At 45.4% G+C, this 15,972-nt stretch overlaps 1 protein-coding gene across 4 annotated transcripts in view; it reads left to right on the plus strand.

Moving 5' to 3' along the window:
• The window catches only part of ZNF541 (zinc finger protein 541), a 30,992-nt gene that overhangs the window by 6,419 nt on the left and 8,601 nt on the right, over positions 1-15,972 (plus strand). For all 4 annotated transcript variants that reach the window (XM_056796241.1, XM_056796242.1, XM_007491954.2 and 1 more), the window contains 5 exons: positions 8,765-9,181; positions 10,414-10,657; positions 11,722-13,588; positions 15,312-15,370; positions 15,759-15,918. In XM_056796241.1, coding sequence (XP_056652219.1) covers positions 8,875-9,181; positions 10,414-10,657; positions 11,722-13,588; positions 15,312-15,370; positions 15,759-15,918 — 2,637 coding nt within the window. In that variant the 5' untranslated portion in view covers positions 8,765-8,874. The remainder of the gene's footprint in view (positions 1-8,764; positions 9,182-10,413; positions 10,658-11,721; positions 13,589-15,311; positions 15,371-15,758; positions 15,919-15,972) is intronic.

A 15,972-nucleotide genomic window follows, 5' to 3' on the forward strand; every position in this document is an offset into this window, starting at 1 on the left:
TTTTTAAATATAAAAAAGGAGAAAATTAGCACAATTGATCAATATGTTGAAAAAGTCCAAAAACTTGTTCAGGGTAAAGTGCCCATGAACTGTGACCTTTTCCAAGGGGTGAGAGCATCCTCTCATATCTCTTCCTTCAAGTGCTATTGTTCGAACTTCATAATTCTGCAACACTCCCTTTAATCTTTTGGAGGGTATGGTGGTCCTTTTCCTTGCCATCATGGTTGTCATGGGATCTCTTGTATTTCTGGCCCTGCTTGCTTCCAGGCTTCTCTTTGCTCATCACATCCTTATAGCACAATCATATGCCACCACAGGCATGGACCACAATTTGTTAAGCATTCCCCAGGCTATGGGCATCAATTTAGCTGTTTCAGCTTATGTCATTTAGCCATAAAGAAGAAATGGGAGGAAGTACGGTTTGGGGGTTGGATTTTCAAATTTGCTCTTTAAAAAAGGATGTCAAGTAGTTATTCTCAGTGATACAGCTATTCAAGACAATCCCAGAGACACATGATAAAAAATGCCATCTGCCCTCTGAGGGGATGAGAAAGAACTGATGGAGTCTAAATGCTGCCTGAAACATACTATATTTCACTTCCTCCCCTTTTTGAGATCTCTTCCACAAAATGACTAATATGGAAAAATGTTTTGCATGATTACACATGTAAAATCTTTATCAGATTGCCTGCTGTCTCAGGGAGGGAGAAGAGCAGGGAGAGAATTTGAAACTCAAAACTTAAAAAAAATTGTTACAATTTTTTTACATATAATAGGGGAGAAAAGAAAATATAATTAAGGAAAAGAAAGAAAAAGGATGTCAGTAGCTAATCCTGGGACCCAGCTATGACCTCCAGACACTTTGGTGATATAAGCAGATTAGTTTGTTTTCCTTGGATCCTGGGAAGTGTTATCAGGATTGGGGAAGAGCTATTGGGAGTAAGAGGGGGGAGGGACACTTTAGCTCCCACTAATTTAGGAGAGAAGATGGAAGGAAATGGGATTTTCCCCCTTTTTTTTACATTAGGAAAAATTTAAAGATAAAATTTGGTCAAGATAATCTCATGAAATCATGAAATCAGATGAGTTTCTGAATATCTGTATCCTGTGGTAGTGCTTCAGCTGTATTAAAATTATATTTAGGGATCTAGATATGTCTGTTAATGTTTTGTTACACTTAGAACCGAACTTGTACTAGTGAGAGAACCACAAGGGAAAAGTAAGTGTGGCCAAAGCTTATAGGAAGTTTTCCTGATGCCCTTTGGATTGGACTATTATATTCTGAATAGACCCTTCCTGGCTCCATACCCAGTGAACCTTTCCTTGAAACAAAGACCCCCCCCCCCAACTAGAGCTATGTGAGTGCAGTAAAACTACAGAATAAGGGCCCTTGAACATTAGAAGGGAACTCAGTCTCTGACCTGACAAAGGGTCATCCAGCCTCTGCCTGAAGACCTTGATGGAAGGGTGATGGACGACGACCTATTTTACTCTGAGCTCCAGTTTTAGGAAGGTTTTCCCAACCTCAGACCTCACTGGACTTCTCTTCCATCCATTGCTCTTAACTCAGCCGGTTGAGGTGCCCTTCCATATAACTTGCCTGGCTCTGTTATATTCTGCCTGAGTCTCTCTCTTCTAGGTTAAATATGCCCAGTTCTTTTAATCAGTTCTCATAGGACAGGCACAAGAACCCTGGGAGCGATGGCACCTCCCAGACCACTGTTCCTGCTTCTAGCCCAGCCCTCAGAGCCATCAGCCAGGGAAGTACCTTTGTTAAGAATCATCCAGCCATCCCCTCTGGCTGCCACTCTAGTGCAGGCAGGCCTGATTTGCTGAAGGAGAGACAGGAGGCAGCATGTGCCAGGCAAGTGGAACCACCATTCCTACCTGGACCACCCTCTCCGTCAGACCCCCATGGAGTGGCCCAGGATCCTGCAGCCCAGTGTCATCAGCTGACACAGGGAAGCAGCCCCTGGGGAGATTCTGCTTGGCCACTGCCCTTGAAGACCCAGGAAAGAGTTTTTGTCACCAGAGTCCCTGGCCTTGTGGAACGGATCCCCATCAGAAACTGCACTAGGATTGTCTCAGTGAAGATGACTTTTAAGAAGAGGCAGGACTCTGCTTTGCTGCCATACCCTACCCTAAGGGACCTTTCTCTCTGACTTTCCTCCCCCTTAGAATGTGAGCTCCTCGAGGGCAGGCAGCCTCACTTTCCTATTTGTGTTCAGAGCACTTCGCAGGAAGCTAGTGAGCCTTTAATAAATGCTTTATTCATTTATTCATGACACTGATTTTCTCTGGATTTGGCCTTTGTGTAGTTCTGAAGTGAAAATTGTGCCCTCCTGAAGTCTAGAAAGGGTAGAGTGAGGTGCTTAATTCCTGGTTCCTGGAAGTTGTAACAGCTCCCACATCTGGGGGCATCTATGTCACATTCCAATCCTACAGAACCTCTTGACCACTTCAGCAGGAGGTGGGAGGAGGGAGCCAAGCTTGCCTATTATAATTGTACAATGTTCAGTTTTGTCTAATTCCTAGTTTCTGTTGTTATCTTCCTGTATATTTTCCCCCTGGTTCTGTTTACTTCAAGTGACACAGTGGCTAGAGTTCTGGACCTAGACTCAAGAAGACTTAAGTTCAGACATTTGTGTGAACTTGTTTGACTCAGTTTCCCCAACTGTAAAATGGGGGTAATCATAGCACCTACCTCACAGGGTTGTTGTGAGGATGAAATGAGAGAATTTGTAAAAGTATTTAGTAGAAATCTGTTCTCAGACACTTCCTAGCTGTAAGTCACTTAAGCCTGATTTCCTTAGCCATTGCCACTCTTCTGTTTTAGAACTGAAAAAAATATTAATTTTTAAAAATTAAAAAAATTAAAGGTATTTAGCACAGCACATGGTAGGTACCATATAAATGCTTATTCCCTTCCTTTCTCCTAATCATTCCTGGATTAGAGTTATCAGAATTGAGGGTTTTTTTTTTTGCATTTAATATATTTTTAAAAACCATTTATTAAAGCCCTATAATATGTAAGACCTTGCACTAGTGATACAAAGAGGAAACAAAGCATGATTCTTGTTCCAAAGTGCAGGAGGAAGGATGAGATGAGTGTACAACCAACCATAAACCAAGTTATAAGCATATTTGAGAAATGTGGGATCCTGTGTAGGTATATGGGGTATTGGGTGGAGAGATCAGAGAAAACTATGAATATCTGAGTGGCATCTGAGGCTTTGAAGGAACAGAAAGATTCCAAAAGGGGAATCACTTCAGGGAGTCAATACAGGTTTGCAGGTGGAAGCAAGGATATGGGTCAAGATGAATAGAAAATTCATGTGGTACTGCCAAAATAATGTTCGACTGAACATTAAAGCCTAGAGTGTGCTCAGGCTGGCAGTGGATGCAAAGGACAAAAAAAAAAGGTTTTTGAAAACTCCATTGGGACAAAAGAGAGGATCAAAGAAAAGGTATAAGAGTGAAATTCTGGTGTGGATGAGATGATGGCCAGGAGTCACAACTACTTACCTTTTGGTTCTGTCTTCTCTGTCAAAGAAAAGGATCTTTGAACGGAGTCCAGTCTTCACAACACAGTTCAGTTGCTATGGGGAAAATACTTTGCAAATCTTAATGCCCTATTTAGGTATGAATTATTAAGTGATAGAACCAAGAATGACTAATCATTGGGATCCAAAATGAAAAGGGAACTATTAAACACATCTGTGTGGCCTTGATTAGTTCAGGGGGGACCCAAAGTACTGAAAGACATGATTGCTGAGCCACCATCAGTGGTTCTTGAAAAACTGGAAAAGAAGGGATTAGGATAGGAAAAGATTAAATGGACTGATTTCTTTTCTTTTTTTTTTTAAATTATTAAAACCCTTACTTTCGGTCTTGGAATCAATTCTAAAAACTGGTTCCAGGGAGGAAGAGTGATTATGGGTGAGGCAATTAGGATTAGGTTATTTGCTCAGGATCACATAGGTAGGAAGTATCTGAGGCTAGATTGGAACCCAGGACTTCCTGTCTAGTGAGTCACCTAGCTGCCCCAAATAGACTGATTTTCAAACAAAAAGCAGAAGAAAAGGCTTTTAATTCCTCCCAGAATTCTAGGATATCTTTATAAAGGAATTGTTAATAAACATCTAGAAAGGGGAGCTTTGATCACAGAAGACTGGGTCATGTCAGAATAACCTCATTTCCCTTTTTGATAATGTCACAACACTTATAGTTTAGGGTGTGCCGTACATGTTATTTGACTAGATTTTGGCAAAGTTGCATAAAGCTATCCTTGTGAGAAAATGGCTAGATGATAGAAGAATGAAATGCCACCCACTGGTTGATGTGAATGTGAAAGGAAATTTCCAATAGAGTGGCACCCCAGGGATTTGTGCTTGGCATTGTGCTTGTTACCATTTTAAAAATTAATTTCTTAGGTAAAGGCTTAGCTAGCATACTTAATTAAGTCTGCCAGATAGCAGAATCCAAAATGATGTCGACAGGCTCAAATTTGGGGCTGAATGTAATAAGATGAAATTAATAGAGATTAATGTAAAGCTTTATATGTAGGTTAAAAAAATCAGTTTCATGATCAAAAAGACTATGTTGAAAGGGAAACAATACGTCAGCAGTGTATCATGGCAGTCCTGAAAGGCTGTATCAAGAGCATGACTAGAGTCCCGAATGAGGATGCTCCAAGTTCCACCATATTCCACCCTGATCAACTACAGCTAGAGTACTGTGTTCTGGGCCGGGCACCATAGAAGTTGGAAACTGTCCAGAAGAGAGTGACCAGGCTAGTGAAGGGTCTCAAGGTTAGCCGGGCCCTGGAGGTGTTTAGCCTGCAGAAGATGGAGCTTACTTAGGACCTGAGAGCTATATTTACCCGAAGGGCTATCAGGAAGGAAAGATTAGACTTATTTTGCTTGGTCCCATAGGGCAGGACTAGGAAAGTGAGCAAAAGTACCTGAGAAGCAGATTTAGGCTTGATACAAGGAAAAATGTCTTAATAATTAGTTAATCTGAAAGTAGACTCTACCCTCCCATGATGTCTTCCTGCAAAGGCTGGATACTACCTGGTGGAAATGCTGCAGGGGGGTTTTTGGTCAGGCACTGGTTGCAGGGGCCTCCCATCTCTGTAATTCTGTGATTCTGTACTTGTTGGCCTGGGCTACAGAGGCCCGAGACCCGAGGATTTCCAAAGCCAGTCATTTTCCTCCTCCAGATATCCTTGGCAAATTGAACCTTCATTTTCAAATGTCTACTTTGAAACTACAGATGGGTGATCGGTCTTCCAGTTCAAGGGGAAAGGGGGGAGGCAGCAGTGGCAGTTCATTTATCTCAAAGGCTCCAAGTCCCCTGTGTGTGATAGGTGCCATTCTGTTGAGACCAGCACAAAAACCTCAGAATCCTCTGCACCTCACTCCCTTCTTGGAGGGCTTTCATTTGTCAGTAAATTGGTTTCTGGTTTTGGGGCACCCCCATTTTCTTTGCTCCTTTTTCTTTCTTCTCCCCTCCATCCCTTCCTCATCTTCCCTTCTTTTCTCTAACTATTTTATCCTTAACTGATTGCATGCTCTTTCCACTGCTAGAAAATGTAAGCCCTCTTGATTTTTTAATCCTTTTATTTTTTAAACCCATACCTTCCTTCTTAGAATTAGTACTGTATATTGCTTCTAAGGCAAAAGAATGGTAAGGGCTAGGCAAGGGGGTTAAGGGACACACAGCTAGGAGCGTCTGAGTCCAGATTTGAACCCAGGACCTCCCGTCTCTAGGCCTGTCTCTCAATCCACTGAGCCATCCAGCTGCCCCCCAGACCTTCTAATTCTATGAAATTCTCACCCCTGTAGTTCCCTAAATTCTCTGTATATGTATGATCTATTCAGTATGCCAGAAGCCTTATTATGATTGTTTTACTGTTTCAGAGGCTCCAAGGTAGGATTTGTGTTATGGTTGTCCGTCATTTCAGTCCCATATGACTCCTCATGATACCTTTTGTGATTTTCTTGGCAAAGATACTGTAGTGGTCTGCTATTTCCTTCCCTAGCTCACTTTACAGTTGAGGAAAGGGTTAAGTAACTTGTCCAGAGTCACATAGCTAGGCAGTGTCTAAAGATTTGAACTCGGGCCTTCCTGACTCCAGTCCTGGCACTCTATCCACTGTGCCACCTAGCTGTCCCAAGGTAGGATGACAACACTGCTTTCTGTCAATCTGGTCAGCTGCCAAGTTATTAATGGGAATATGGTAGAGCCTCAAAGACTCCTCTGTGAGATAGCCTTCCTTTGCTCTGCGGGCTACCTGAAATTTTGCTGTTTGAGAAATCAGAGAATTCCATGACTCTCAGCAGCGCAATGTCTTCAGAAGAATATTGATATGGAGATAGGGTTGGGGGATCACTGACAATTTGCTGTAGCTTGCCATATTTCATGCAGCCTTACATAGACCTTTATGTTGCTGTAGGATTTTTGAAGACTTTATATTTCCTGCTCTGTAGAGTATGGTTGAGTAGGACACTGAGAACCCCAGCTTCTCTTCCGCTGCCTTTTGAATCCTTATGTTTCTTCAAGATCCATCTCAAGGGCCACCTCCTCTGAGAAGCAACTGTACTTGTCAGAATGCCTTCATCTATTTACGTGTTGTGTCCTCCAGGAGCATATATAGACTTGGGAGGCAGGGACTATTGGCCGTTTGGGGGTTTGTGTTCCCAGTGCCTTACATTTAGTAGATGGATCCAAATGCTTGTTGATTGAAATGCAGTTGCTGGGAGCAGCTGAGTAGCGCAGTGGATAGATTGCAAGCCTAGGAGTTCAGAGGTTCTGGGTTCAAATATGATCTCAGATACTTTCTAGCTGTGTGACCTTGGACAAGTCATTTAATCCCCATTGCCTAGTCCTTGCCACTCCTCTGTCTTAGAATTCATACTGGGACAAGGTAAGGGATTAAAAGAAAGAAATGTAATTGCTTGTCATGTTGCTGTAGCCTTTGGTGGGTTTTTTTCTTCTATCATTGACCTTTGATGGAGAAAGATTCCTTACTCCTCTCTTGGCCCATCAGGTGGTTTTAGAAAGATAAGAACCCTGAATATGGTGGGAATGTGATTTAATGAATACATTAAAGTGCCCTGCAAACCTAGGTGTTATAGTATGCCATTAAGATGGAGGAAGAGGCCTTTGTGCACTGGGGTTGTGGAAATAGCCTTGTTTTCCTTTATTTTGGAGATGCAAAGGAGCTGGTTTGATTGATGTCCAGCTCTGAGCCTTAAGCAACAAGCATGGCCTACTGGAAAGCTTGCTCAGCTTGGAGTCCGGAGGCCTGGGTTCGAGTTCCAGTTCTGTGACCTTGGGTATAGAGCCCCTTCTCTACTCTGAACCTCAGTTTCTTCATCCATAAAATAATGGGGATTGAACTGTGTGATATCCAAGGTCTCTTCCACCAAATATTTTGTGAGCCTCAGTTTATCTTATCTGTAAATACATGACCTGTCTGTAGGCAACAGCTAGATCTCATTCATTTACCACATATGTTGTCCAACATGTTTTCTGTGCACAAGGGCTTATTTCATGTAATGTCGAATTTCCACACAAGTTTTCCCAAGTTATGTGATCTAATTTATCTCCTTGCCTCCCTTCCCTTCCCCCTCCCAGTGCTGGCAGGTGATTAGATCTGGGTTATCAATGTATTATCATGCAAAACATATTCCCATATTGCTCATCTTTGTAAGTGAGGAATCTTATAAAACCCAAACCTCAAAACATAAAGCCAAACAAGTGGAGAATTGTATGCTTTGATCTGGATTTTTGTATTGCTGTGAGTAGCTAAGTCTATCACAGTTGATCATTGTATAATATTGTGGCCACTATGTACAGTGTTCTCCCAGTTCCTCTTTCTGCATCAGTTTACGTAACTCTTTCTGAAGTCCTCCAGTTCTTCATTCTTTACAGCATAATAGTATTCCATCACTATCATATACCACAATTTGTTTAGCCATTCATTCCCCAATTGGTGGACATCTCTTTAATTTAATTTCCAATTGTTTGCCACCAAAAAAAAGAGCAGCTATAAATATTTTTGTACAAGTAGATCCCTTCCTCTTTTTTTTTTTTAATCTCTCCTGGATACAGACCTAGTAGTGATATTATGGATCATAGGGTATGCATTGTTTTAAAGTCTTTCTGGCATAATACCACATTGCCTTTCAGAATGGTTAGATCAGTTCACAGCTCCACCAGCAGTGTATTAGTATCTCAATTTTGCCACATCCCCTCCAACATTTATCATTTAACTTTATTTACTGTCATATTGGATAATCTGATAGTTGTTAAGTGGCACCTCAGAGTTGTTTTAATTTGCATTTCTTTAATCAAGAGGGATTTAGAACTTTTTTCATATGATTATTGATAGCTTTGATTTCTTTATCTGAAAACTGTTTATTCATATCCATTGACCATTTGTTAATTGGGAAAAGACTTGTATTCTTATGAATTTGATTTAGTTCTTTATATATTTGAGAAATGAGATCTTTGTTAGAGAAATTTATTATAAAAATTTCCCCCATTTTCCCTTCTAATCTTGGTTGCATTGGTTTTCTTTGTAAAACCCTTTTTAATTTAATATAATCAAAATTATTCATTTTACATGTTGTATAATGTTCTCTGTTTCTTGTTTGGTCATAAATTTTTCCCTTATCCATAGATCTGACAAGTAAACTATTCTATGTTCCCTTTGTGGGGTTTCTGATAGCTCTGTCTCACCCTTGTTTATCTTTAGGAATCGGATTGGGCCTTGAGGTCATTTTTTGCCCACCTTCAAACCACGTCTTGGTCAGCTTGTTGGAAATTAGAGAGCCGCTCTTGGCTAAGACGTGGACGTAGGGCACCATGGACCAGTACAGCCTTGGGGATGATGGTGCCCTTCAGTCAGAGATGCATCTTCCTGGATTTTCGGAGAGCCAGGGGCTAAACTGTAGTGACACCCTCAATCGGGATCTGTGCCCCAACACAAGAGACCTGCTCTATGCTGGCCTGAGCAGCTTGGACCTAGACCCTGGCCTCCCAACGCCTGATATGGCCAGTGAGGCTCTGGAGGACAATCTCGATGCCCTCTCCTTATATTCAGGGAAGGAGGGGGACTCGGCAAAGCTGCTGGAAGAGTATGCTGATTCGGACTCACAGCCTTCCTTGCAGGGTGAGCCTGAAGAAGACCCAGGTTGGGGCTGGGGGTGTTAGGCGTGAAAAATTCTCCCCATTCCATCAGAAACTGAAAACTCATCTTTATACAGACAATGTGTTGATTCAGTCCAAAGTTCTTCTCTTTTGCAACAGAGTTGAAAGGGAAGACCTGAGAACATTTAAAAATTATGTAGTTTAAATAATTATCTGGTTCACCTGCCAGCAGCTGCCAAAGAATAAATCCATCACTTGATTGAATCCATTTAATGAGTTCTTTGGAAATTGGATTGGAAATCTGAATGCATTCTAACTTAAAACAAAACTAAACTAACTTAATCTCTTTTTCTTAGAAGATTAAAAAAATTTTTACTAATGCTAATTGAAACAGGTGCCTTTAAGTTCAGATGCCTTGCTGGAATAGAGAAAGTTCACAGGACTCATTCAGTGCCTAACATGACACACTTCAAGGACTGTTAGAAATCATCTAGTCTCTTTCCTTCTTGGTAGATGAGGAGACTGAGGCCTGTGAAGAAGAAGAGACTTGCCTACTTGCATATTTCAAGTATTAGCAGTGAGGCCTTTAAACAGAAGAGAGAACATTTTTATCTTAGGAGAAAGTGGAAGGAAAAGAAGCTCAGAGAGGGCCAGATAGCATTTAGGGGCAGACCTGCCACCTTTTTCTGGCTTTTTTTTCTATAGGCAGAAAATCAGAAATCTACCTAAATGGAGCCAACAGCCAACAGGCATGCTTCTCACACCTTCGTTAGTTACCACGTTAGATGGGGTCTTCAAAAGAGTTGAATCTTATGGAAGTAGAGGAAGGGAGGGAGAGAAAGAGACAAGGAATTCACATGTGTACATGCATGTGGTTGTGTGTATTTTGCGAGCAGATCTGGTGGGAGGAGTGTCAGAAGGCATCTTGAATTGATGTGTATAGCCAGTCACATGGCTGTGTGGGTGTCCAGAAGCACCCTCAAACCAGTCTGGTCTGGCCAACTCCATCACCTGCTAAGACTCCTGGTAAAGGTATTCAGTAAGAGGCAAATGAATCATGTAGCCTTGAACAGTGTGCCCTTCTGTAGCATGGCAATTGAGCCCCTTGTTTCTTAGACAAGGAGACTGAGGCTCGCCTGCCCAGGGTTGCTCAGACAGGGGCAGAGCCAATGTGGAGGCTTGCATGGGCGGCCCAGCTCTGGCTGCCCCCCTTCTCCTCATATCAATAACTTGCACTATCCCTCTTTTGTTTAGATCTAGGGCTGGGCGTTCTGAAGGCGTCGAAGGAGGCGGACGAAGGAGGCAGGGCCAGCTCGGGCAGTGCCAGGAAAGGAAAGCGTCAGCACAGCTCCCCCCAGAACCCGTTCCTGGATTGCAGCCTCTGTGGAAAGGTGTTCAGCAGTGCCAGCTCCCTTAGCAAACACTACCTGACACACAGCCAGGAAAGGAAACACGTTTGCAAAATCTGCAGCAAAGCGTTCAAACGCCAGGACCACCTGTACGTGGGATTCTGGCGAGACCCAGCCCTGGGAGGGATGGTGGGCGTGGGTGGGCATTATCCTTCTTAGGAGCCAGTTTGCTCCCCTCCAAGGCAATGGCCTCTTTGGGGCTTCTTGCTGCCAGGGCCCATATTACCCATATTAGATGGAATATGCCTTTGAGCAAAGTTGCTCTTACTTCATCTGGTAGAGAATCTGGCTACATAGGCCCAGGAGCTCAATGTGAGGGCAAGCCCTCTTCTGGGGCCTGGGGACTTGAAGGTAGCTGACCCAAATGGTTATTGAACATTTGTACTCTGCCAAGGAGTTTATAATCCAATGGGGGGGGGGGAACAAGTGTACTAATAACCCCAAAAGAGCATGCAATGTGGTAGGAAGAGAGGTCTAGACAAAATGCCCTGAGAAGTTTGAGGAGAGGAGGGAAATGCTTGGGTTCCAGAACTACTGGGTCTGCTTACCATCAGCCAGGAAGACCTAAGACATTATAAGGCTCCTGTGTTGAACCTAGGAAGAGACTGACCAGTGACCAGGCCCCCAGGCCACTGTGCTTCCCCATTGAGCCAGAAGAAGGGCTTCTTCCCACTATGCATGACTGATGAGCTCTAAAGGAAATCTTCCACAGAGTTCAGAAACATTCCTTTTGTTCTTGGGGGCCGTGGTGGGGCTAGGCCTTCCTGGCCCAATGAAGAGAAGACCAGGACTTCTTCCTAAGGGAAGCAGTATAGTGCTCTGCTTCACATTCAAGTCCAAGGCGCAGGGCCTGATTCTGACATGTCTTCATCTCGATGTGGTGGTGAAGAGTTGGGTCCAGCCTGTCGGTGGAGGAAGAGCCCTTTGGGAAGCGCTGTTCATGATGATGTGTGGGGTAGATGTGGGGTTAGATAGCTAGTCTGCCCAGAGAGGGACTCAGGGGGACCAGGCTGCAGATTGCTTTGGCAAGGAAAGTTGTGACTAAGTGGAAAGACAGACGTTAGACTTGGAGAGAAATCCCTTTCTCTGGGGAGCTGAAGTTTATTTTGTCCCAGCCATCCCACTGATTGTCTTCTTTGTGTCTGGGCTCCAGGACAGGACACATGCTGACCCATCAGAAAACCAAACCCTTCGTGTGCATTGAGCAGGGCTGCAGCAAGAGCTACTGTGACTATCGCTCCCTGCGCCGGCACTATGAAGTGCAGCATGGCCTGTGTATCCTGAAAGAGGCTCCCCCTGAAGAGGAAGCCTGCGGAGACTCGCCCCATGCCCATGAGGCAGCCAGCCAGCCTGGGCCCAGCAGCCTCCGACCCCTGGTGCCCTCTGAGGCCCGCTCCCCCAGCTCCCTCCTGCCCAACCGAGACCTGCTTCGCTGCATTGTGAGCAGTATTGTCCACCAGAAGCTTCCCTCACCTGGCCCTGCCACTGCAGGGGCACCAGATATTGATGGGAGGGCCTCCCTGGGCCCCTGTCCGCCCTCTGCAGGCTCTGTTTCCTGTACTCCTGCCAGTGCCCTGGCACCTACAGGAGCCCTGGGCATTGAGACCCCCGAGGAGCCTCGTCCCCCAAGAAAGGATGCTGCTCCCTCTGACATGTTCACGGTTATCCATTCGGGGAATTTGGCAGCAATGGCTCCAGGGGGAGAGAATGGAGCCTCTGACCCAGCTGATTCAGAACTGCCTTTTCTCCCACTTCCATCTGCTGGGCTTGAAAGTTGGTCTGATGGGGGAACCTTGCCATGCTTGCCTCTCTTCCGAGGTCAGGCAGTCTCAGCCAGCTCCCAGCCATCTAGTCACAACTTCCAGTGGGTCAGGAACCTGCCTGGCTGCCCCAAGAGCAAAGGGAACAGTGTTTATGTTGTCCACAAGCCGCCTGCGGTCTCTGCTCGGGATGCCTCGGAGCCAGGGCCTGGGCCTGGGGCTGTGTCCCCTCTGTTGGACCCTTTAGCTCCAGCGGGCACTGGTCCAGAGGATGTACTCTCTTTCCCTCCCACGCTTCTGAAGGCACCAGGGGATGCCTTGAGTGATGCCAGGTTTGCTGGTGGGGAGGACAGCTCCTGGCCCTCCCAGAGGAACAAGTATGACTGTGAGCCCTTCCCCTGGCAGAGTCCAGGGGAGCTGGGCCTCCAGGATGTGCAGAAGCCAAGTGGGCTCCCACCCGAGAGTACCCCACTGTTCAGGCAGCTTTTCCTCAAGTCCCAGGAGTCCCTGGTGAGCCATGAGCAAATGCAGGTTTTTCAGATGATCACCAAATCTCAGAGGATCTTCTCTCACACCCAGGTAGCAGCAGCTCCCTCTCAGCTCCCACTCCCAGAGACCAAGCAGGCTTTGCTGAAACCGCTGCAAGGTGTGTGGCAGCAGCCTCTGGCCCCAGGGGCCGACTCATTCCATGCTCTCCCTGGAAACCCAGAACAGGAGGGGTCGCCGGCCCGCAGGAGAAAGACCCAGGCCCTGTTTCCAAGAGAGTCTTCACCTGGAAGCACAAGGCGGGACTCCAAGGGAGGGCCAAAAGGGGCCCCTACTTTGCCTTCCCTTGGGTCATCCCTGGACCCTTGTGGGAATCCAGATCCTTCGATAACCAAGCAGTTGCGGTCGGCAAAAGGGAATGTGGGTCTGGGGGATGTTTTTTCCCCAGCTCATACCCGGCCGTCTCCGTCTGGGGCAGAAGAGCCATCTGGAGGCCAGTTCCATTCAAAGCTGTCTCAGGCAGAGAATGGAGCCTCCTCGGCCACTAAAAGTGACAAGAGTCAGGCCTGTGCCAGAGAAATGGGCTATCGACTCTTCTCTGGCAGCACCCGGGCCCAGCGATTCTCCGGTTTCCGCAAGGACAAAGTGAAGATGGACATGTGCTGTGCGGCGTCTCCAAGCCAGGTAGCCATGGCTTCCTTCTCCTCGGCCGGAGCCTCGGCAGACCCCGCGCGGGACATGAAGTCTAAGCTGACCATCTTCAACAGGATCCAAGTACTCTCTTCTTCCCCTCCTGCTGCCTTGGATGCTTGGGGGCTTGGGAAGGCGGGGACTGGGAGGTTGCTTTTCTTGCAGAGAAGTAGAACTTTCTAAGCCATTATGGGGGAACTCCTTAGCCTTTCCTTGACTTTTCTTCTTTCCTCCTCCTTTTTTGTTTTGTTTTTGTCTTTTCCTGCAGATATTTGACTCTATTAACTGCATAAGAGCAACCCCCATTTCTATAGTGCTTCAGGGTTTATAGAGCTCTTGACTCATGACATCCTTAGGAACTTTGTGGTACTGGTGTTATCCTTCTTTTTCCGAAAAGGGAACTGAGGCTCGGAGATGGGAAACTTTAACTCAGCAAATGGTTATTAAGCACCCACTGTGTGCCAGGCACTGTGCTAAGTGCCAGGAATACCAGAAAAAAAACAAATGACTGTCCCTGTTCTCAAGGAGCGTAGAATCCAATAGGGGAGATAACACATATCCCAAGCAAACTCTATTCAGGAGAAATGGGAAATGATTAACAGAGGGTAGACACAAAGGTGTTGAGAAAGGTTTCTGGCAGAGGGCGGGATTTTAGTTGGGATTTAAAGGCAGCCAGCCTAGGATTTAGTTCTTGTCAGAACCAAGATTGGAGAGGTGGGCCCCAGTCTGCTTCACCATAGATCCTAATGCCTTTAAAAAACTATCAAGGCAGAAAAAAAATGGAGACACATTTTCTTCCCAGTTCAAATCCCATGGTACGTAGAAAGAGAAAATTGCCATTTCTGGGTGCAATTCCCCTAGGACCCTCAGGTCATTCCATGTCTGAGCTTCAATTTCTTTTTTTTTTTTTTTTTTTAAATATATTTTATTTGGTCATTTCCAAGCATTATTCGTTAAAGACATAGATCATTTTCTTTTCCTCCCCCCCCCAACCCCCCATAGCCGACGCGTAAGTCCACTGGGCATTAGATGTTTTCTTGATTTGAACCCTTTGCTTTGTTGATAGTATTTGCATTAGAGTGTTCATTTAGAGTCTATCCTCTGTCATGTCCCCTCAATCTTTGTATTCAGGCAGTTGCTTTTTCTCGGTGTTTCCACTCCCATAGTTTATCCTTTGCTTATGAATGGTGTTTTTTTCTCCTGGATCCCTGCAAATTGTTCAGGGACATTACACCACCACTAATGGAGAAGTCCATTACGTTCGATGATACCACAGTGTGTTTGTCTCTGTGTACAATGTTCTCCTGGTTCTGCTCCTCTCGCTCTGCATCACTTCCTGGAGGTTGTTCCAGTCTCCATGGAACTTCTCCACTTTATTATTCCTTTTAGCGCAATAGTACTCCATCACCAACATATACCACAGTTTGTTCAGCCATTCCCCAATTGATGGGCATCCCCTCATTTTCCAGTTTTGGGCCACCACAAAGAGCGCAGCTATGAATATTTTTGTACAAGTCTTTGTGTCCATTATCTCTTTGGGGTACAGACCCAGCAGTTGAGCTTCAATTTCTTAATCTAGCACATGGGGATAGTAATGTTTGCTCTGCCTACCTCACAGGATTGTTGAGGAAAATGCTTCAGTACCAACTCTAAATCCCTCTTGAACCCTATGTCCTGTTATCCAATAACAAGTAACCCTCTCGCCCATCCTACATGATGCCTCTGGAAATGACCGGGTGCTCTCTGGCTGTGATCCTTTCCCCTCTGTTTCTGACATAATCATTTAGATGTGTTCCCTAATGTGCAGGGTGGAAATATCTACAGACTGCCCAACCCAGCGAGGGAAGAGAGCTTGGTGACAGGATGGTAAGCCCAAGTCCTGCCTCCTACCCAGGGGAACGCCTTCAGCAGATTCTTGTGTTATGAATGTGCTTCCTTAGGGGTGGCCTAGTGAGCCAAGAACTGGCCCCAGAATTCATTCTAATGCAGCAAACATTTGTGAAGCATGTCCTATGTGCACAGCACTGTGCAGAAATCAACCAATCAACCTTGTGCTCAGGAAGCTTCCCTCCTATAGGAAAGACACCAGGGCTGTCTGAGTAGTAGAGTGGGAGAGAGGACAAAGAAAGGCCCTTTGGGGCATGGGCTGTTGGTCAGGCTCCACTCCCCCTTTGGGTCATTCCCCAAAGCTTGCTTCCTGAGTAGATTCGAATGGCTTGCCTTTAAGTGATTACTTGGTCCCTTCTGCCCTTAGTGACCAGCTTAATGGCGTCTCTCCAGCCTGGACCGAGCCCAGGAGCTCCTACGTCTGCAAGAACTGTAGCCAGATGTTTTACACTGAGAAGGGGCTGAGCAGCCACATGTGCTTTCACAGTGACCAGTGGCCATCACCGAGAGGGAGACAGGAGCAACAGGTGAAGGGGAAATAGGACCATGGCCATTTTCCATTATGGATGACTGCAGGGCTG

The sequence above is a fragment of the Monodelphis domestica genome, chromosome 4 (genome assembly GCF_027887165.1).
Source record: "Monodelphis domestica isolate mMonDom1 chromosome 4, mMonDom1.pri, whole genome shotgun sequence".
Taxonomy (NCBI): domain Eukaryota; kingdom Metazoa; phylum Chordata; class Mammalia; order Didelphimorphia; family Didelphidae; genus Monodelphis; species Monodelphis domestica.